Source organism: Oryx dammah, unplaced genomic scaffold (assembly GCF_014754425.2).
Source record: "Oryx dammah isolate SB20612 unplaced genomic scaffold, SCBI_Odam_1.1 HiC_scaffold_13, whole genome shotgun sequence".
Lineage (NCBI taxonomy): Eukaryota > Metazoa > Chordata > Mammalia > Artiodactyla > Bovidae > Oryx > Oryx dammah.
In genome coordinates, this window is record NW_024070197.1 from 17,080,208 (window position 1) to 17,103,948 (window position 23,741).

Sequence of the window (23,741 nt, forward strand, 5' to 3'; positions counted from 1 at the left end):
AAGGCTGAATGCCAAAGAATTGATGCTTTCGAATTGTGGTGCTGAAGAAGACTCGTGAGAGTCCCTTCAACAGCAAGGAGAACAAACTAGTCAATCTTAAAGCAGATCAACTGTCAATATTCATTAGAAAGACTGATGCTGACGCTCCAATACTTCGGCCACCTGATGCAAAGAGCCGACTCACTGGAAAAGATCCTGATGTTGGGAAAGACTGAAGGCAAAAGAAGATGGGGCAGAGGATGAGACAGTTAGATGGCATCACCAACTGAGTGGACATGAATTTAAGCCAACTCCAGGAGACAGTGGAGGACAGAAGAGCCTGGTGTGCTGCAGTCCATGGGGTCTCAAAGAGTCAGACACAGCTTAATGACCGGGAAACAACAACAGGTGATAAAACCTCCCCAACAGCACTCTTACCTGTGACACCAGCACACTTTGCAAGACACTCCTCCTTGGTCATGTAATTATTGTCATTCCTGTCACAGCCTCCATACACAAACTGCTGGCAGGACCCGTCAGTGACATTGTACCACCACCGAGGGAAGGAGGCCCGGCATCTTCCCACTTTCTTGGGAAGGTGGCAAAAATCTAAAACACAACCAGAGACCATGCTTAGCAGGGCAATTCAGGCAAGAGAGAACACAGCCCTGGAGGAAGAGGCTTACAGCTTTCCAGAGCCTTAAGTTCCAGCAGCTCCTCTGTGAGCCGTTTCTCAAGTGTCGCATCAGACCTGCTTAGGGATTCCTTCTTTGTATAGGAAAAAAAGGCGTCATCTAACAACAAAGATACCGACTACCCAACTGCACTACATGTCAGTTGTGTGCTGATACTGCCCCTGCCCCATTATCAAACACACACCCACCCAGTACAGGAGCTGGACTTCAGAGGCAAAACACCAGACTGCAGCAGGATCCTTTTGGATATGTGTCTGTCTCACCGGGCCAAGGGGAGCTTAGCACTCAAAGGCTAGAGCTGGCAATGTGCGGTCAGGAAGGACACGCACAGCAAGGTGCTCTTAGCAACCCAGAAGAACCTTTCCTAACTTTTCCTGTCTACTCTCTGCCAAGACTGGCCACTTCATAGTCGAGTTACCACTAGAGCCTCAGAAAGAAGCTCCCGATTATTAGTTCCCCCCACCGACAACCCTTCAAAGGCAACTCAGGTCGCTCCTTTCTTCCAGCGTTTATAATGGCTCCTATCTTGATGGTCTGAGGTTACAAGGTGCCTCCAAATCTGGCCCCACTTTGGTACCAGGGAAACAGAACAAAGTTAGATGTGCTCGCTCTCTTTTTAAATATTAATTAATTTCTGGCTGAGCTGGGTCTTTGTTGCTGCAGGTGGGTTTTCCCTAGTTGTGGCAAGCAGGGGTTACTCTCTAGTTGCAACGCTTAGGCGTCATGTCAGGCTCACAGGCCCTAGAGCGCGGGCTCAGTAGTTATGGTGCGTGGGCTTAGCTGCCCCACAGCACATGGGATCCTCCTAGAGCAGGGATTGAACCCATGTCCTCAGCATTGAAAGGTAGAGTCTTAACCACTGGACCACCAGGGAAGTCCCTCTGCTCTCTCTCTTGAAAAGGGAGAGATAAACAAGTCCTGGAGACAACACCTTTACTAGAATGACCATTTCTTCTGGAGGAACTTGGGAGGGTTGAAAGCAACCTGAAAAGGGAAGTCACCTGACCGTGTGGTTCAGTGTCTGCTCTGCACTCCCACGTCACCCCCTTCTGGGATCACGAGCCCACATCGCTTCTGCCTCCACCCTGGGCTCCCACATCTCTGAAGCGAACTGAAGCCGTGTCTGACTCTTCGCAACCCCATGCCCTGTAGCCTACCATGCTCCTCCATCCACGGGATTTTCCAGGCAAGAGTACTGGAGTGGGGTGCCATTGCCTTCTCCATTTCCGACCCAGGAATCAAACCCAGGTCGCCCACATTATAGGCATACGCTTTACCATCTGAGCCACCAGGGAAGTCCAAAGCCACCAGGGAAGTCCTACATCTCTGCCTTCTTGCATAAGGGAATTGCAACCCGCCTAAGGCCCAGCACAGGGTGCTTCCTAAACATCTCAGATACAACCATCCCAGGGCCCAAAACTTGGGTTATATGTTGCCAATGACTCCTCCCTGGTTGTTCGCAGCCTTGCTAGGTTTATCTCACTGAGGGGAAGCCTTTCAAAGCAGAGAGCAGTATCTGTGCTTCTGCTGCATCTCCCAAAATGCGTCACAACAATGGGCAGGAAACCAAACATTCCACAAAACATCTATCTATGGGCAAAAAAGGCTGGTACTATGTAAAACAAACAAACATCCCCAAGGAATTCCAATAAATCACAGGTAACTAGCAGAGCAGAAAAAGCATACTCTGAAGTAAACAAAATCTTCTGTTAACGTGCAAGCAACCATCACCAAAGTCATCAGCTAAAAAGTACCTTATCTGGACACTTCATATGAATGGAATCATACCATATGTCCAGAAAAGGCAAACCAAGAGAGACAGGAAGTAAGATTAGTGTTTGCTTGGTGCTGGAGGGTGGGGGTGGGGTTGGGGTGGTGGAGAATGACTGCAAATGGGGATAATGGAAATGTTCTAAAATTGGATTGTGGGGATGGTTGTACAACCCTGTAAATGTACCATTGGGTTGTATGCCTATAACAACTGATTTTATGGTATGTAAATAACAAATCAGTTTTGTTTGTTGTTGTTGTTTTAAACAGGCTCAGACCCCTTTTGTCCATATAACTGCATCAACCAGAAACAGCTGGGTGTGCACCCCAAACAGGCATTTTTGACAATGTGCCAAAAGTCACAAAACAAACACCATCAACAAGGCCCAGGGAAGACATAGCAGAAGAGTTCTCTGGTGTATGTTTCTGCCCAACCCAAAAGGCTTTCAAAGGCCAGAAGCAGCACTGCTATCCATATGACAAGCCGGAGAGGACCCAGACAGGATCCCCTATGACCCCAAACTGAAAACATTAGGGCAGAGGCACCCAACTGCTGCCGAGGTGTGGCAGCTGCCTGTCCAATGCCCTGCCAAGCTGAGAGCCTTGAAGACCACTGACTGCTTGGTGTCCTTGCTTCCCAAGCAGCTGTTAGGGAAATGAAAATGGAAGCAGTCTTGTCCAGGCTTCAGAAGCAGGGGAGCAGGCCTCTGATTGACTTCTGACCCTGCCTGTACTACCCGCCTGCTTGCAAAAACACCAACTGCTACCAGCAAGTCAAGAGGCACTTTAGACGAGAGAGGGAGTGGGTCTCAGCCAGCCCCCTGGGGTCCGGAAATCCTGCGGCTCACCAGGTGAAACTAGAAGCACTGCAAAACTTAAAACCAGAGCTACAAGTTTTGCAGGCAAACTGACCAGGGTATCAGTTTGCAGCCTGGGATTACAAATGGGGGCCCCCCAAAACTGGAATTTGCAGCCTCATCAACAAAGCGGATGCACTATCTCCAGGCTGCTGTTAACAAGCGACTTCCCAGCGCTGCTGAGGTCTGAATGCTGGTGGGCCCAATTTGGTGATGTACATACACACTGTTACTCTTCCCTATTGTTTCTATTTCTCTTTTCTTTTAATGACTGTGTAGTAAAATTAAGTTAAATAACCCTCTATTAAATACTGAAATTGTTTATTGTGTGTGACAAATAAAGGTTTCTTTTGTTAACAAACCCTTCAAATCTAAAACAAAAGCAAAACTTTCAACAGCTTCGGGTATGGTCTTTTAAACAAAAATACCTGAAAAAGGAATTGTATGCTTTAAATGGGTTGACTGTGCGGACTGTGAATTATGTCTCAGTTGAAACAAACACCTGAGAGGGGCCGAACGGAGCTCAAGGCAGGGTTGCTGGGAACTGTCAGACGCCACAGCAGAGAACACAGCAGGGCAACCACAATATAAAGAGTGGGAACTGGGTGGCTTTTCATAAGCAAGGATGCCAGATACTTCTGCCAGAGGTTCTGTGCAGGTACAGAAGCCTGAGGGTGCATAAAGAGGAGGAGGGAGAAAGCTTATCCAGGGATGGACAGCAGTTACCCTGGTGAAATAAACACTGCCTGGAATCTGGCCTTTTCTTTGCAGGCTCAGACAGGCACTCCTAGTGCCCCAGGGCTGAAGAGGCGCAGGGATGCTGATCTTGGTAACAAAGCACACTGAGGAAACTGAGAAAATAACTGTCCAGCAGGGTGGATGTGTGCCAACATACCACCTCAGAAAGCCAGCTGACATGAAGCAGGTCACTCGGCATCTGAGTAAGGCAGTTTTCTGGAGGATTCCTATGAAGATCCACTCTGCTGGGATCTACCAGGCGGACTAGAGGCTCTCAGGAGACAGCTCAGGATGTGCTTCGGTCAAGAGAGCGTGGTCAAGGTTTGTGTCTGAACACTTTTCTGACTGCCGCCATGAACCGATGCCACTTCCTGACTGGAAAGCTCTTTCTGTAGATGTGATGGTTCCTTCCTTATGAACTTTGTGGGACTGAGAGGCCATTCTGTCTCAGCTGCTCACATCTGCTGTCAATGATCACACACTGATCTCATGGTTTAAGTTTTGGAAGCAGGCTTATTTTCAGGTTCCTTGAGTCGGGTAGGAGGGGATGGGGGTGGCTTCATTTTTGTCCCAGGGAATTTAGAAATGTCTGTTTAAGAGAAGCTCAGTGGATAGAGAATTTGCCTGCAGTGCAGGAGACCTGGGTTTCATCCCTGGGTCCGGAAGATCTCCTGGAGAAGGAAATGGCTACACACTCCAGTATTCTTGCCTGGAAAACCCCATGGATAGACAAACCTGGTGGGCTGCAGTCTATGGGGTCACGAAGAGTCAGGCACGACTGAATGCCTAACACACCCACCTGCTGCACTAAAGACATAGTACATATGGAAGGAAAGACATAATGTTGACAATTGTTGAAGGTGAGTGATGATCTATGGGAGCTCATAAACCTGCTTCTACTACTTCATGTACACTTGGAAATTCCTGTAATAAAAACAGAAAGAAGCTAATCTCTTTTTAAAATAAATTTGAACAGAGTAAAAGAGCTCTAAGTAGCAGATTAGTTGGCCAAAGCTAGGTTCGACCAAGATGAAATTTAACCACACAAGACAGAGTACCTTCTGTGAGGAGGGAGGCTCCTTGTCAAACGGAATGGAGAAGAGTCCACTTTGTTGCATGCCTTTCCTAACTAAATTGCTTTTAAGCTTCTACGATACACATTTTTACTCTCTAGGCTTCAGGAAATGATCTTATGAAGAAGGAGGTTTTTTTTTGTTTGTTTGGTTGGTTTTCTTTCAAAGAAGAGAATGTTCCTTTAGGAAACACAGGTCACATGTTCTTCACCTCACTCCAAATCACACTGATGCATTCTCTCTTCTATTGTACAAAGAGCCAGAAATACTTTAGTATGTAAGATGACTTCCATGACTTATCAACTTCCTTAGAAAAAGCTTCCAAAAAGTCAGAATACTATCTCTGGTAGACTCAGCTTAAAATCAAAATGCAGAGCATGGATTATTTCTTGACACTCCATTTCACTGCCTTCACTAAGCCAGATGCCGGGCACATTATGTGCGCTATTTCTAATAGTCATGATAAAAACTGTGACTCATGCGGTAACACCCACTTCCCTTTACAAATGAGAACACTCTGGGCAGGTTAACCTAAGCAAGCAGCAGAGCTGGATCTGAAATCAAACTGACCTGATCAGACAGCTCAGGCACAAACTTAAGGACCCCTTCGATGGAAAGAAAGAAAAAGCCACTGCAGTGACAGGCAGTGGGAAAAACAGGAAACTGAAGTTGCCTAAAAGCCAAAACATTCCTCAAGGCTTCATCACAACTGGAGGCCAGGCCTTTTGCTAGGACTTTTCACAATGACAGGGTCACTGATAGCTCCATACCAAAGAACTGCCCCGGGCTGAGGGGGCTTGGCTGGACAATTTTCAGGAAGTTATTCCTTAATAACTGTTATTGTTAAGAGATGACATTTTGGTCTCAATAGTTTTGGGAAACAATCATGAAAAACGTGTTTCAAGTCCTAGTTCTAATGCTCAACAATGTTAGTGCAAAATTAAATACGTTCCGTTAAGTTTTCAAAACGGAGGGAAAAATAGAGGGTAAAAAAAGAAGGAAAAAAAAACAGGGGGAAAAGCTGAGGGGCGCCAAATTTGGATAAGTTTGCTTCAGAATACGAAAAAATGGGAAAGAGTAACACTGTCTTGGAAAAGCATCAAAAATGGTTAAAGTCACACATTATCTGAAATAGGAATCTAAATTACAAAACCCTGGCAGGCATTTTGAACATTAGCTGTTACAAAATTGCCAAACAGACAGGTCTTTGTCATAGAAAACAGGTTTTTCTGGTTCTGAAGTCACTTGAGCTTTAACCAAAATAAGGAGCCAATGGCTTAGACGTGCTCTACTTCACTCTACCTGCTAGAATGACCTGCTACTACCTTCTAACAAGGACATCACAGACATTTTAAGCTCCCAGGCACTATTAACCCAACCTAATTTTACAGGCCTCAGAAGATGGTATCCAATCATTCTTCAGAAATGCACAATTACAGCTGTCCCTACTGAAAAGTTTAATATATTTCAAATATTTTGAAAACTACAGAAAATGTCACAACACTGGTACACCGACTTCTCAGCTCTATGAAATTCTAACATTTTAAGGACCAAAACATGACAGAGCTGAAACCCTTTGTGTACCCCCTCGCTTCAATCCCACTTGTTCTCTCTCCCCTAAATTAACAACCACCTTGAACTTAGCATTTTTTTTTAATTCATGTTTTTTATACCCATTCAGAGTCAGTTTACTTACAAAACAAGCAAAAACAACTCTCCTGAGACTCTAGTCCTTGATACACTTTTTACTCCTGTGGGTGTTATACACTGAAAAACCCTGGATCAAAAAAAAAGAAAGCCCTGGATCATCTCACAAGCTCGGACCCACTCATGAAATGGTCCTTTTCTTCCCCCGATCTGTTTTCTCTACAGCAAACGTCAATACACTTTTTTAAGATAGGCCAGATAGTAAATACAGCCAGAACAGTGTGAAATAAGGCAAAACAATGGAAAAAATTATGACTGTTTCATGACCTTTAAGATTAAAAAAAAAACCTGTGGGTTACAAATGCATAGGATAAAAAATAACAAAATGAATATTTATTTAGTTCACTGTAAGTTAAAACATTAGAAACTTGAGAACTGAAGTGTTAATTTTCTTTGTAAATAAGTACTTTGTAAATAAGGGCTGCCCTTGTGGCTCAGTTGGTAAAAAATCCACCTGCAATGCTGGAGACCTGGGTTCAATCCCTGAGTTGGGAAGATCCCCTGGAGAAGGGAAAGGCTACCCCCTCCAGTATTCTGGCCTGGACAGTCTATGGGGTTGCAAAGAGTCGGACACAACTGAGCAAGCAAAGAAGCAAGCAAACTCACCAAGAGTAGTGTGAAGAGTACTTGCAAAGGTCTTTAGTCATATATGTTACTGATATGAGGCCAGTTTCTTTTCAGTTCACCTTAGATTGGGTCGGCTTCTAACCTTTTATCCTTTGCTCTATCAATGCCATGAGACTGCTCGGAGAGTTGCCTGGCATTCTGTCCGAGGTTCAGCGAGCGTGACTTCCACACACACACCACCACCCTTTTTTGTCCCAACTACTCTCTTCATGCCTGTGAGCCCCTCTGGCTGCACACCGGTCTCTAATGGCAGCAGTGCCCACTCCCACAGCTGGCTCGTCCTCTGATCACTCCATTTATGCTCAACCTGAATTTCACATCCAGCGATATCACTTGTCTTCTTTGCTACACTTTGGTCTATTTTGGCCCAATTTCCTCTATCGATCAATCATTTTTGTAAACTGTCGAATTTTCTGTGGAGCAAGGAGATAACACAACTACATGCTTTGCTGTGTATGAACTGAATAACACATGTGTAGTGACCAGGTACCATGCATGTGTGTCCATGCAAACCAAGGACTGCCTTTATCTCAAGCTTCATGGGTCACACAGTCTAACTAGTCAACTCTGTCATTACAGCACGGAAGCAGCCTAATATGTAAATAAATGACCATGACTGGCATTTCAATAAAAATTGATTTCATACAGTTTTTATGCCGTAAAATATTCTTGAGATCGTTTTCAACTATCCCTGTTGATCCAGTAGTTATGGGTTTGATCCTGTGGTGCGGCAACTACTGAAGTCTGAGGACCCTAGTACCTGTGCTCTTCAACTAGGGAAAGCCCAAGTGCCGCAATGAAGACCCGGCACAGCCACCCCCCCACCCCAAAAAAGAGAGAAGCCATGCTTAGTGTGCAGGCTGTATGCATGCAGTCACCATGAGCTGGAGTTTGCCAATCAGCTCTTTAGAGAGTTTATAAAAACACCCTGCTCAGATTTTCCACATCCACCCCTCCCCCCGTCATGTCACAGAACTCAGCAAATCCTATGTGTGGTCAGGAGCTACCACACAGACTCCGAGGGCTCACATTTCTTATGACAACACACCCTTTCATCACTGAAAGCAGCTCTACTCGTTTCATGAAAGCCACATAGAATTCAAAGGATAATGGCCAACAGGAAATGATTTGCTACAATAATACTCAGACATGTGAAAATATGAATTTTACACCAAAAAAAAAAAAAGAGGACAGAATACACTTCACTCCTCAGTACCGAAAAGCAAACTAGGAAGAATACATTAATTTGAGTTTCAAACAACAGGGACAACTATTAGCATACCCACGAAGGGCTTGCTACCCACAAACCTATATTAGCTGAAAATTCACCACTGAATTTTCATGAACACCCTGTTCAGGCTGGTGAAGTAACTTGCGAGACACCCACACACAGTACATATATGCTGCTATAGAACTAGGGAGACAAAAGCAAAAGAATGGTTTACATGCAATATTATGATTTTTTAAAACTTTTAATTTAGATATGTGTGTGAATATACCTTTAGCGAAAAGAGACTAAAGGAGGCAGAAGCTTTTCCAGTTGTTTTTTTTTTTTCCCCTCTGTATGTTTTAGGATAATTTGAGCAGTATTGTGAATGCACAACTTATTTTCTTTCAGAGTTTTATCTGGATAGTGGATTACAGTCACCCCTTCTGTTTGCTTAAATTGTTATATTTTTCATGGTAATGAAATGAACCTATTAAATAAATTCCCCAGTATCTTGAGAATAGTAAGCAACTAACTGCAGATGGTGATTGCAGCCATGAAATTAAAAGACGCTTACTCCTTGGAAGGAAAGTTATGACCAACCTAGATAGCATATTGAAAAGCAGAGACATTACTATGCCGACTAAGGTCAGTCTAGTCAAGGCTATGGTTTTTCTAGTAGTCATGTATGGATGTGAGAGTTGGACCGTGAAGAAAGCTGAATGCTGAAGAACTGATGCTTCTGAATTGTGGTGTTGGAGAAGACTCTTGAGAGTCCCTTGGACTGCAAGGAGATCCAACCAGTCCATTCTAAAGGAGATCAGTCCTGGGTGTTCATTGGAAGGACTGATGCTAAAGCTGAAACTCCAGTACTTTGGCCACCTCATGCAAAGAGCTGACTCACTGGAAAAGACTCTGATGCTGGAAGGGATTGGGGGCAGGAGGAGAAGGGGACGACAGAGGATGAGATGGCTGGATGGCATCACTGACTCGATGGACGTGAGTTTAAGTGAATTCCGGGAGTTGGTGATGGACAGGGAGGCCTGGCGTGCTGCGATTCATGGGGTCACAAAGAGTCGGACATAACTGAACAACTAAACTGATTGACTGACCCTTCCCTGGTAGCTCAGCTGGTAAAGAATCCATCTGCAATGCAGGAGACCTCAGTTCAATTCCTGGGTTGGGAAAATCCCCTGAAGAAGGGATAGGCTACCCACTCCAGTATTCTTGGGCTTCCCTGGTGGCTCAGATGGTAAAGAATACATCTGCAATGCGGGAGACTTGGGTTCTGTCCCTAGGTTGGGAAGATCTCCAGGAAGAGGGCGTGGTAACCCACCCTAATAGACTTGCCTGAAGAATCCCTATGGAGAGAGGAGCCTGGCAGACTACACAAGTCCATGAGGTCATAAAGAGTCAGACACGACAGAGTGACTAGGCACACCAGTGTTTGGTTATGGGGCTTCCAGGTGGCACTAGTGGTAAAGAACCCACCTGCCAATGCAGGAGATTTAAGAAGATCCCCTGGAGGAGGAAATGGCAACCCACTCCAGTATTCCTGCCTGGAGAATCCCATGGACAGAGGAGCTTGGAGGGCTACAGTCCATAGGGTCGCTGAGTTGGACACGACTGAAGCAGATTAACACAAATTAGCACACAGTGTTTGGTTAATAGCTCATCATTGTAAATGGGGTGATCATACCATTTATCCTCCGATCAAGATACTTTAAAGAGTGAAACGGGGTGTTCTTAACAGCCACCCTGGGAAGTACAGTGGCATAAGTTGGAACCCTCTAAGGTAATCTGAGCGGTGTAGCCAGCCTACATAGAAGGCACCCACTGGGAAGGTAGCCCCTGACCTCCAGGGGTTTACGATTAAGTTAGAGCCACAAGACTGGCTTGGACAGAAGGAAAAAAAGAAAACCACACAAGGTAAACTACTACAATCACACCCTAAATTCAAAGGGCTTGTAAGCCACACAGGGCACAAAGGAAGTGAGGAAAAGCTCTGCTATCGGGAAGTGACACAGTAAGAAAAGTCATTCGGCCAAAGTGTAGGGGACAGATTAGAGGACAGGGCCCACAGGAAGCTGTCCTGCTGAAGGACCAGTGTGTGTAGGAGCCCCTGGCTGCCTCTTACTTGCCCACTGTTTGGGGTTAGGGGTGGGGATGGGGGCAGCTTTCCTAACCTCCCTGTACATGTATTTCCTCATTCATAATAAGGAAACAATAATACAAACAACAAAAATGTGTAAACCTCTCAATAAAGCTGGAAAACACAAAAACGCAGCATTCTTCAATTCAGCAAGCCCTCTATTCTGATTTAGGTCGGGCTAATTAAAAAAAAACTTTTTTTCAGAGGCTTCTAAATCAGACTCTTGGGAGGCTTGATAAGGCAAAGCTCTGATTACAGACCTATCATATCTGTGACATAATTAGAAATATGTATTTGGTCTCTCCCTACCCCATGCTCCTGACAGAGAGCTCCTAAAACCCTTGGAATTCCTTGAGTGCCATATCATGTTCTACTCTAATATTCGGTTTTCTGACACAAGAACTAAAACCCTAGCAATCTCTGGAGTGGCACAATCGTCTTACTGAATGCCAGTGAGATGACTAGTGGCTGGGGGTGCCCTAGAAAGTTTCAGGAACTTCAGGATAGAGGCTGGGGGAATTCCCTGGCAGTCCAGTGGTGAGGGCTCCACACTTTCACTGCAGTGGGCCTGAGTTCAATCTCTGACTGGGGAACTAAGATCTCACAAGCTGTGTGGCACAGCACCCTGCCCCCCAAAAAGGATGGAGATTGGGTGCCAGAAAAAACAAGCCTAGATTAAAGGGTTGGGACTTTCAGCCCCACCCCCTATTCTCCAGGGAGTCTGAGTTAATAATCAATCATGCCTACCTGATGAAGCTTCAATAAACTATCCCAACTGAACGGGTGGTGAACACACCCACATGCCAGAAGGGTGGCTCACTCCAAACTCCATAAGGACAGAAGCTTGTACACTGGGGGACCCTTCCAGACCTCTGTCTTCACCTGGCTATTCATTTGTACCCTTTATAATAAACTGGTAAACGTGTTTCTCTGAGTTCTGTGGACTATTCTAGCAAACTGGATCTGAGAGGGTTATGGGAACCCTTGAACATTTCAAGTTGGTGAAACTGACAGATGACAACCTAGGGCTTTGATTGGCATCTGAAGGGAGAGGGGCAGTCTTGTGAGACGGAGTCCTTAACTTGCACGATCTGTGCTCACGTCCAGCAGCTTCAGAATTGAGTTAAATTGCCAGACACCCATTCTGAGTCTGCTGAGAATTGCCTGATGTGGAAAAACCCACACATCTTGTATCAGAAATATTTTCTGTAGTAGACAGGAGAGTGTTCTCTTTAAAATCCCTTCAAGATTAGAGCGAAAGCTAAGAATGTTAGCTGAAGAACCAGAGGACATTATAAACATAACTCAGCCCCGGCTGAAGGCCTCTCTGTGTGATTAATATCCATTCTAGATCTAGTTAATATAAAAATGTTTTTTGACAAGTTTGTTAGCAGCAAGTCGCATCTTGTGAGACCTAGACTTTTGCTTACTGCTGTGGAATGCACCATGTACTAGAGGCTATCTTGCAATGGCTTGTCTGGGAAAGGGCATTTGCTCAATGTAACCTGAATTCACTGCTGAGTAATAAAGCAGAGATTCAGTTGGCTTTCCCTCCATACGTCCCACTGAGATAAATTCTGTGGGCTTGCAGATGCATCTCTTAAAAAGACTCAAATGGAAGGGACTTTTTTGACACTGGGACTAATCATTAAATAAGAGTGTTGTAAAAATTAAAGGCATTTTTTTACTCCATTATAAATGCTTAAAACATTTGGCATGAAGCTTTGAGTAAGTAGTGTATTTTTATGAAGCCCAGACTGGTGGTGACTGACAGGATAGAGGGGATATAGAAAATCAAAGTACAAACTCCTCAGTGAGTTGATCAAAGCAATCCAACCACCACTCTTCCCCTTTGTTTTTCTGCTGTGCAACCACCTGGCATGCCTGCCTGAAGGTATAAAATTCCTTATAAAGTCCTGCAACACTACAATATCGGGAGATTAAGAGGTGGGAAAGAAGAAAATAAGAAACACTATGCGTGATTTCCCTGGTGGCTCAGATGGTAAAGCGTCTGTCTACAATGTGGGAGACCTGGGTTTGATCCCTGGGTTAGGAAGATCCCCTGGAGAAGGAAATGGCAACCCACTCCAGTACTCTTTTGCCTAGAAAATCCCATGGACGGAGGAGCCTGGTGTCCATGGGGTCGCAAAGAGTCGGATACGACTGAGCAACTTCACTTCACTTTATGCGTTGGTTACCTATTTTGACTTCAAGTTATCTTTTCACCAAGGAATGAGACTCACATTCTGTGTGAGTGAAGAGGTACTAAATACTGGGGAGGCAGATATTCACCCGTTTTAATTCTGCTGGGCCAAATCGCAAAGTTGACATTTATTTCACAATCAGTCTTATTTCAAGGTGATCTATAAATCCACCTGTTTTGGTTAGCTGGATAGGCTCTACATACTTAAGGAGCCTACATACATACTTCTGCTTCTAGGACAGAAGGCTATTACTACCCATGCCTTCCTCTAGGTTCGGGTGCCTGGAAGTTGTCATTATTAGGATAAGTAATTCAGAAACTTTATTTTAAAGTTATTTTAAATAATTTTAACTGCTAGGTATTTACGAGGAGAGAACATTTACAATGACAAACCCAACTTATATTGTAAAACTCATAAAATCTTGTTTTAGATATAAAATCTTGCCATTCTAGATATAAAATACATATTCATCACTCAAGCAGGACTATAAATTCTACCCTTACCTAAATCTGTAACTAGAATTACAGTGGTCAATCTGAATAATTTCAAACAGTAGTTTCAAAGTCTTTCATAGGCTTTGAACTGTTAATTCACATTCAGGGGTTCTTAACTTTTTTAAAACCTGGGACCATTTTTCAGAAACTGATTATAGCTTATGGGCTGTCTACCTAGAATAATGTTTCCCGACCTTTTTTTCTATTATCACCCCCCACCCCCGGAGACGTTTTAGACATTTTCTCTAATCACCCCACTACCACCACAGACATATATGTAGCCCTTTGAAAGGTCAAAAACTATTATACTATCTATTATTCTACCCCACTTCCCAAACATATCCTAGATTCTAAATGACTGACCCTGGAATAAACACAAATCACAGGCTTCTGAAGCCAGGGACCAAGGACCCCACTGGTGAGATCGATCTCAAACACTTGCCTCATTTCTAAAATGGCTTCCTAGTAATAAAAAAGTGTGCTTCAAATAAATTTCCAAGTAACTTTAACTTCAAAGTTCCTGGGCCTCAGCATCCCTTCATTACAGTTTTCAAAATTATCTTGTCAGAAACAAGTGAAACGACATTTGTGAACAGCATGGAAAAAGGAGGTCCATAATCCATACACCAATGCTCCTGCGGTCATTTGTGAACTCCTTATTAGCCAGTGACCAATGGGCCATGAAATCTTCCTGGGGTCAATTAAGTCATTTCAGTGTGACCCCTTCAGGGTTCTCTCCTGCCTCACATGAATCACAGGCTACCTCATCCCTTATTCAGCCTGTCAGCCTCAGGACATGGTAAACAGAGGTTTGGCTGCCTGGCCAACTACCTGAAGACAAGCCTGAGTGTTGCGAATGACTCAGGAGACAGGTATACAAGTCACAGGCTGGCTTTCTCTATTACAGGCTGACTTCTCAAATGCTGACCAGGGTAAGGGTCCACTTTCCCTCAGTGGGCCTGAAGGCAAATCCTTCGATATTCTTTAAGTTTTGTCAACATTTCAGCCTCAAAGGCCATGTTTTTAGCGCTAAACACACCAAACCTTACCTTCCTTTCTTCTCTTTTTAGTCGTTGTTCACAGTGCTTCAGGTTTACAGCCAAGTGACTACGTTTTTCAGATTTCTGTCCATTGTAGGTTATTACACTATGCTGAATATCTTCAGTACCAACAGTTCCCTGGGCTATACAGTAGGTCCTTGTTTATTTTATACATAGTAAAGGAGATCAACCCTGGGATTTCTTTGGAAGGAATGATGCTAAAGCTGAAACTCCAGTACTCTGGCCACCTCATGCGAAGAGTTGACTCATTGGAAAAGACTCTGATGCCGGGAGGGATTGGGGGCAGGAGGAGAAGGGGACGACAGAGGATGAGGGGGCTGGATGGCATCACGGACTCGATGGACGTGAGTCTGAGTGAACTCCAGGAGATGGTGATGGACAGGGTGGCCTGGCATGCTGCGATTCATGGGGTCGCAAAGAGTCGGACATGACTGAGCGACTGAACTGAACTGACTGTGTATCTGTTAATCCCCAATTCCTAATCTATCTTTCCTCCCCACCATATTTCTCTCTATAGTACTCATTACCAAGTCTTCTATTCATTGTTTATTTATTGTATTGTCTTCCTCTCATTACAATGTAACTGTCATGGATTGGGGGTGGGGGGGTTGCCATCTGTTTCATTCAGTGCTTTGTTTCCAGGGCCTAAAACTGTGCCTGGTTCTTGGTGGGTGTTTGTGTAGAATAAATCAGTTAATCAATATTTAAAACTGCCCTGGAACCAACCTGTCTTTCCTGAAAATAGAACGAGCGCTTCTATGAAGGATGAAAATAGTGTAAGATGCCACTTTGGAGACCTCTCAGCTGATCACCAACACCAGCTGCAATTTCACTCTTATCTCTCATCCTCTTTTTGACTACCCAGTTTACAACTATTCATGGGGGTGAGGAGAAGAGAAATGAGTGGTGATTAATATGCTTATGGAGATTTATTGGAAAGTTCACTCTTTCAGTCAAAGTTCTGGAGAAACTAATTCAAGAAGTTGATGCAAATGGAAGATCACGGACTCTCCTGGTGGTCCAGTGGTTAAGAATCCACCTGCCAATGCAGAGGACATGGGTTTGATCCCTGGTCCAGGAAGATCCCATATGCCATGGAGCAACAAAGTCCCCATGCTCTAGAGCCCGTGCTCTGCAACAAGAGAAACCATGGCAATGAGAAGCCCCCAACTGCCACAACTAGAGAAAGCTGGGGCCCAACAGCAAAGACCCAGTGCAACCAAACATAAATAAATAAAATAAAATACACAGAAGATAACTTCAAAGTGCACTGGAGGCTTTCACATGAATGCTGCCACACTTGTCTCCAGTGGAAATTCCCAAGAACAATCAACAAAGGGCTATGAGCCAGGGAACCATTAACACAAGTTCTCATGTGTAAGTTACTGGCAGTAGGAACTACATTTAACTGACCACTCCCAAAAGGCATTTTTGAGGTTCTATTCTGAAAAGGAATATACTATTTGCCCTTGTACTGATCAAAATGATATATCTGCAGGTACTTCAAATACCAGGACTTACCACGAAAGAAGAGATAAAAATCATGCACATTTGTGGCCACCTGTTAAGGGGTGTTCCCTGAGAATAACAACACACATACACACACTGCACTGTACAATTTATAAACTATTATGTTTTATCTACCTTTGTTTACTAAATGGGGCATATTCTTAATGTGGGAGTCACAACTCAAATGCTCGGAAGATACAGAGGGCAGGCCAGGGGAATAAACACAAGAGAGCAGTCTGTGTCCTTTCCAGAAGTACTTGGCACTACCCCAGGGTGCTATGTGGGAACACTGAGCCAGATCTTCATATTTTTTAGGCACAGCCCCAAATCAAAATGTTTCATTAAAAAATTCTCAATTCTAGAAACAAGTCACATAAAGCCTGTCTGAGGCCTCCTGGGAACAGCCAGTTTGGTGGGTTTTTTTTTAATAGTTTTATTTACTTTTTACTTTAAAATATTTTGGCTATGCCACATGGAATGTGGGATCTTAGTTTCCCGACTGGGAATTGAACCCCAGACCTTGCATGGGAAGTGCGGGGTCTTAACCACTAGACCACCAGGGAAGTCTCAACAGCCAGTTTATAATCTATGTGTTTCCATGGCAGACTGGCTCTGTCCCTGGATGCTACGAACACCCGGAGATGTGTCAACTGTCCCCCACCTCCATGTGCAGAGGTGTGCCTCCAAATGCCCACTACATTCCACACCCCTTCCTATCTGCCCTCTGCCACCCAGTGCCTCACCAACACTGTCTGTCTCGACACCATGTGACGCTCCTACCCCTTGCTTATCACCACACCAGCCCCAGACTCCCAAGTTACCCTTCATCCCCATGCATCCTGTTTCGTTGCCATCTCCCTTCCCTCAACTCCCGGAGTCTCTGATACGGCCTGTCTTCAGCAAAACCTCTCATTCCCTCAATCTCTTCTCTGAACAGTCTTACCCTAACTGAACCCAGCTTGCCCCTGAAGAGATGGCTTCTCTTGTGCCCTTGCAAGTGGGCACTGCTTCTACACCGTTCTCCCTCCACCCTCAACACCCCAGTTATGAATCTCGTCCTTAGAGTAAATCATACCCCACCCTGTGTGTCATCTGCTGACCCAGTTCATCCCCCCTGGTTTCTCCGTTGATTTTAGCTCCCTGTCATCCCCACTGTGGCTCTTATCACTATTCTTGGTGATTGCTGTATCCAGATAGGTGCTCCTCCAACCATCCTGGCCTCTTGGTTCCTAGACTTCCTCTCCTCCAATGATCTTGTCCTCCCCACAGCCGCTCCCCTAGACCTTTCAGAACCTCAGCGTCATGGGTCTCCCTCACTGCCGAGTGTAGTTTATCTTCCTAGTCCATTCTTTTCGGAACCTCAGGTCCAATAACTCACTGGTCCTACCACCTTTCCACTACCCCTCAGCCCCTCATACCTTCACATAGATTGTTCTTTGACCAACCATTATGATCGCCCCCTTACACACTCCCCCTCCCTCCATTATATTCATCTGGAGGTACCTGTGCAGTTGTGTGTGGCTGGAGAAACACCTCACTCTTAGTGGACGACTTTGCTTCTTGAGAAAAATCAAAGCAATCAGAAGGTGGGCAGAGGAATAAAAACTACTTCTTGTCTCCAAATAAGCTGTTGATTCAGCTCTCATACAAACAGAACTTCAGATAAGCAAGGGCATTAGTTTACCCAGCCAGATAGGAATACTTCTGAAAGGTCAGGAGGTCCAGCCAGCTACAGCAGCTGGGAAAACCACTGGAAACAAGCAGAAAAGGTCTCTGTAGCCAGACCCAGCTTTGTCAATTACTAACGTGTGGCCTTAGGCAAGATTTGTATCTTCACCACCACATCAAGTTGTTTCAAGAATTAAACAATGCATAAGTGCTCAAAGTAAGCAATAGATGTTAGCCCCAAACTCGGTTTTGACAAAAATCCCAGTTGTCCAGGGTTTCCTGGACAACTCAGACGGTAAAAGAATCTAGCCTACAATGCAATAGACCCGGGTTTGATCCCTGGGTTGGGAAGATCCCCTGGAGAAGGGAATGGCTACCCACTCCAGTATCCCGGCCTGGAGAATTCCACGTATTGAGGAGTATATCTAAGAAAAGTCCAGAAGGAAATTCTAGTTCAGATCACAAGAATGATCAACACCTGCATTCCTAATTCTCTGGAGCTGAGTCTCTCCCCACAGGCCCTCGACTCACTTTTTCCTCTCTATCTTGGGCACAGGGAAAATAACAGTCTTCAGAAGTCACCGCAGGAGATGACCTGGTGTACAAACACCAATGCTTTCTCTTTCTATCCAAAATGCTGGCCTGTAAAGTAACCTGGCTCCTGGCTGCTTTCCCCACTTGGCCTCCTCTTCCCATCTCCCACCTCTCCCTCCACACCGCTACTCCAGTCGCGCTGGCAGTCTTTTCCTCAAATACCACCAAGCTCATTCCAGCCTCAAGGCCCCTGTACTCCATTGCTTCCAACTGGACAACCATCCCTGAGGCTGCTGTGTCACTGCCACTTGTTCCTTCTTCACATTAGAGCTCAGCTGTCCCTGTCCTCAGGGCGACCTCCCCTGAGAACATGAGCTAAAGTGGCCTCCATCATCCCTGTTTGTCTGCTTCTTCCTGTTCAATTACGTCTTAGTAATTTAATACTGCGGTAAGTACTCTTTACTTAAATGCTTACTCCCTGTCTCTGTCTATCCCACTGGAGTATCAGCTCTCTAAGTGCAAGGACATGGCTTGCCTGAGTCACAAATGGTATCACAGCTTTCAGCACTGCCCTCTGACACACAGCAGGGGCGCAAGAAGTTTTGCTGAATCAACGAATTCTTCTTTCAGGAGGATTATTTTCAAAATCTGCTTGTACTTGTCTGAGGAAGTAAGGTTAAACCAACACTTGTTCAAAAAGATCTTTCAGGCCGAACTTCCGAAGAGTTTAGAGGTTTAAATTGGGTCTAAGGACCAACCTCTAAGGACAAATTCAAGCCCAGCTTCTCAATGCCAATATTCTTAAGCCAAGAGGCGCTCCATCCCCGCCCCTTGCACCCCGTGCAAGTTTTCCCTCCCAACATATTTGCTTTTCTTTTCCTTTGAATATCACTGAGAAGCACCTTTGTTCTGGGAGGCGCTCTAATGCAACTGAACCCAGAAAGATTTCTTAGGAGGCTGTGGTCCAATACCCAAAAACATAGGGTGCAGGCTTCTTCCCAGGGGTTAAAAGGCCAACAGGTTAGGTCCCCTAACCCAAGCCCTGTCCTCTGGGCCTGGCCCCCCACCGCGGGCTTTCTTGGGCTTCTTTTTCGCTGGCAGGAAGAGGCTGGTCTTCGGTTCGGTCCCTTACCTCCTTCCTGCCACAGGAAAGGCCGCTGCCACTCCTTCTTGGTGAACAGCCCTAAGCCAGTCTCCTCCTCCTCTACAGGAAACTTTTCCCAGCCCGGGCTCTGCCACCCGCCCTCGCTCCCGGGAGCTCCCGAATCTCTTTCTCAAGGTTCAATCCAGCAGGGCTGGCTCCACTACACCCCCCTAAGCTTCACCCAATCGCCCCCAAACTTCCTCCCTCGCGAATTCTCCCTGCTCGGACCTCGCTCCGGCCCTCCTCGTTCCCCAACTTAGCCCCTCCACCCTCCCCTACCGCCCCGCCTTCGGCCTCTCGACCCTCCACAACCCCCAGGACGCCCGCCCGGGCCCTCACCGTGGACGCCACGTTCTTCGTCGGCCGCCTCAGCCCCGGAGAGGAGCAGCGATGCCAGCAGGGCGAGGAGCACCCCGCACCGCCTCGGCTCAGAAAGCTGCGCCATGACGGACTCCGCCGGCAGCCCAGGGGAGAGGCCTCGAGCCTCTGGTCGTTGGGGTCTCGCGAGCGGGTGCGGGAAGACCCTCTCCGCGCACGCGCACTGGAGCGCCTTGCGTTCGGGTGCGGGCGCTCGTAGGGGTCTGCGGGGTGCACCTCTGCCCTCGCCACACAGGAAATCTCCAGGAAGCCCTTTTCTCGGTCCTTCGGTGTGCGGATACTTTGCCTCCTGTGCCCACGATGATTTTCTCTGCTCCTCAGTCGCCCCGGACTCCCTCTACCCTCAGAACCCCACCACACCCCCAGACCCTCGGTGGGCGCCAGAGGTAATGGCGGCCGCCTCGAAGCAGCTGTCGAAGGTGGAAGGCCAGGTAGGGGGCGGGGCGCACCTGGTAAGGCGGGACGCGTAGAGCGCAGGCGCAGAGAGCCTGCACCTGAGCGGCCGTACTCCTCCCTAGGCGCACCTGGGCCCGCCCCTGGCGCTGAGGTAAGGGCGGGGCTTATATTGGCTCCGCCCCGCGTGAGGCCTAGCCCGGGGCGGTAGGCGTAGGGTGAGCCCTAGGGCTCTTGCTGCCCGTGGGCGTCGGCTTGTTGGGCTTGTTGATCTTGTCCGAGCACCTTCGCTCTTGAACTTGGCCTCTGGGAAATGAGAGTGCAGGCGTGCTCTCACTGGACACCTGTGTGGGTTTTTTGCCCAGCTTGCTTCAGCCTTCCGATGACAGCAAGGGATTTCTTCTTTCTAAATTCCAACGTTCACTAAGTGCCTCCCCAGCGTGGACCAGTTCCCGCATCACCAGACAGGAACAGTGCAGCAGAGTGATGACAGAAGCACATGACGAAGTGATTATGGATGAGACGGGGCAAACACAGGCTGAATGATCAGGGGCTGCGTGGTGGAAGACCTGGGAGCCCAGACAGGTTCCCCGTTCAGTCTGAGAGAGGGCCAGAGAGGGCTCTCAGAGGAGATTATAGACCCATGAGTGAACAAGAGCCCCAGACTCTGCCTTTGCGTTTCCAGTACTGAGATGAAGACAGATAATTAACCAGAGACAGATAGGTGTCAGGAGAGTGTTGGGGAAGCACAGGCAGAGTAATCAGACCTGAAAGGAGTGAAACCCAAAGGAGGCACCTGACCAGCTTAGGGGCCATGGCGGGACTTCCTGAAAGAGGCATATGTCAGCTGGATCTCGAAAGGAGGATGGAATAGGGCAAGCATAGGAGTAGAGGACAGCTGATGAATAATTAAAATAAATATATTATTAAAAGCCCGTAACAGTGCTATGAAGGAAATAAACTGGGGGCTAGGATGGAAACTAACAGTGGAGGAGGTGATTTAGATATGAACCCTGGAGGATAAGAAGAGCTGATGGACAAACATTCTAAGCAAACAGCAAGTGCAAAAGTCCTGAAGCAAAGAAGATGTCAGTGTGTTACAGAAGCCAGGGCCACACCCACTACTTGGCTTCCCTCCTGACATAATAGTATCTCAAGAGTCTTAACTGGGTTAACTAAGTGGTGTTTACCTTAAACAATTAAAGTTTTATGCCCGCCATCTTCTTTAATCTTGCAGTGAGGCCCTGGGACTCAAGGCCAAGAGTCTGAATGTGAGGCCCAAGATCTCTTAAGCACTTGAACCCAGTATCCCCACCACATTCCACTAAACCCAGGTTTATGCTGGAGGACTGAGAGGACTGTGGTGGGAGGTGAGGCTGGAGAGGAGACACAGGCCTGTTCATTCATTCATACTTTCTTTGAGCACCCACTATGAGCCAGGTACTCTTGTAAACGCTGGAGAAGATACCACAGTGAACAAAGCAAAATGTCTGACCTGTTGGAACTCACTTTCTACTATTGAGAACAGTCATGTAACTAGCATATCTGAGACTGAGCCCCCTAATTCTGAGTTCCCCTGCCTCTTTATCCAAAACTTTATTCCCTTTCTTGTCCTGCCCCTGTGCCCTTCAGGATTGAAGAGTATCAAAGAAAAAGGGAACTGAAACTGAGCAGGACCCTGTTTCTTGTTTGTAGAAGAAAGCTTTGGTCTCTTAGGCCTTCCTTGAGTTCCAAAGAGTCAACTCAAAAGTTACTAATTAGGGAAGTAAGGGAATGGAAACAAAGGAAACAGGCAAGAAGCAACAGTTCACTGATAAAACAGAGTCCTAGTTCCTCCTCAAGGGATATACGTAACAATCTGACGCATATCTTTAAGTTTTGTTTGCAGAAACTAAGACCCCCACCCAGGTGGAGGACAGTGACTAAATGCTGACCACAGGCATGTAGACCCCAGACTGGCTGGAACCAGAAGGTTGATGATTAAGATTCCTGAAACATCACCCAGTTACCTCACCACCAACCAATCAGAAGAAAGTCTGTGAGCTAAAACCTTTACCCCAAATGTTACCTTTAAAACTCCCTCCCTGAAACCCTTCAGCGAGATCCATCTTTTGAGCTGCCCCTTCTCCCTGCATGCGTGCATGCATGCTCAGTCATGTCCGATTCTTTTCCACCCCATGGACTGTAGCCCTCCAGCCTCCTCTGTCCGTGGGATTTCCCAGGCAGGAATACTAGAGTGGGTTGCCATTTCCTTCTCCAGGGGATCTTCCTGACCCAGGGATTGAACCTGTGTCTCCTGCATTGGAGGGCAGATTCCTTACCACTGAGCCACCTGGGAAGCCTCTCCTTGCTTGCTGTCCTGCAAATAAATGCTGCACTTTTCTTTACCACAACCCAGTGTCAGTAAATTAGCTTTGCTGTGAAAGTGAAAGTGAAGTCACTCAGTCGTGTCCGACTCTTTGTGACCCCGTGGACTGTAGCCTACCGGGATTCTCTGTCCATGGGATTCTCCAGGCAAGAATACTGGAGTGGGTTGCCATTTCCTTCTCCAGGGGATCTTCCCGACCCAGGGATCGAACCTGGGTCTCCTGCATTGGAGGCAGTTGCTTTAACCTGAGCCACCAGGGAAGCTTTGCTGTATGGCAGGCCAATGAACCTACATTCAGTTCTGTAACAGCCCCTGGGGTGAATAATTGTTTATACCTCCTCCACTTTATCAAATTATTTTCAGTAATAATCATGTAAGTATCATTATTTTATTTGTTCTTTAATTTTAAAATTAATAATCAAAATTTAATAAATTTCCCTTTTAAAGATATTACTCAAATTCAGTAAAATATTTTATGTATGAATGAAAGTTTGTACTTATCAAATAAAAATATTATGTCTTACAATTCATACCCTGATTCACTCTCTTTTGAATTTTTAAACACAAAAACTCCAAAAGAACATGTAGAATGACAATAGTTTCTCCATCTTTACAATCATTGTGCTATCCTTTAAATTTCTAATGTATTTAAATGCAAGACTATATAGAATCACAGAAATTGGAGACTCAAACTGTGCCTGATACAAGGCCAAATGATTCCAAATTGTTACGAACTTATTTTCAAAATGAGCACACATAGCTCAGTCTATATATGTCAGAGGTCAACAGTATACATGAGAGTTCTCCATATTAACTTTCCTTTAGACTATTGTTGCAAACAGCCCCCTATAATCCCCTCCACTTAGGTGTGAGCAGGACCTGGGACTTGGCTTCTAACCAATAGACTATGGCAAAGGAGGTTTATGTTACATTATGTAAGACTGTCTCCATGGACTGAGAGACTGTCCATGGCTGGCTCTGAAAGAAAGAAGTTGCCACATTGTGAGAGGATTGATGGAGAAGACCGCATGGTAAGGGGTTATAGGTGGCCTCTGGGAGTCGAGGGCCATTCCCACTGATAGCCAGCTAAAAAATGAAGACTGCATCCCCACAGCCTCAAATAGATGGAAACGCATCTTTTCTCAGTGGAGTCTCTGATGAGATGGCAGCACTGGCTGACCCC

At 46.0% G+C, this 23,741-nt stretch overlaps 1 protein-coding gene across 1 annotated transcript in view; it reads right to left on the reverse strand.

Annotated features, from left to right (window-relative positions):
• Positions 1–21,116, reverse strand: part of SPINT2 (serine peptidase inhibitor, Kunitz type 2) — a 28,314-nt gene extending 7,198 nt beyond the window's left edge. The window contains exons 1-2 of the mRNA XM_040252886.1: positions 19,759–21,116; positions 418–588 (exon numbers count right to left, since the gene is read on the reverse strand). Coding sequence (XP_040108820.1) covers positions 418–588; positions 19,759–19,864 — 277 coding nt within the window. The 5' untranslated portion in view covers positions 19,865–21,116. The remainder of the gene's footprint in view (positions 1–417; positions 589–19,758) is intronic.
• Between the last annotated feature and the right edge of the window lie 2,625 nt (positions 21,117–23,741).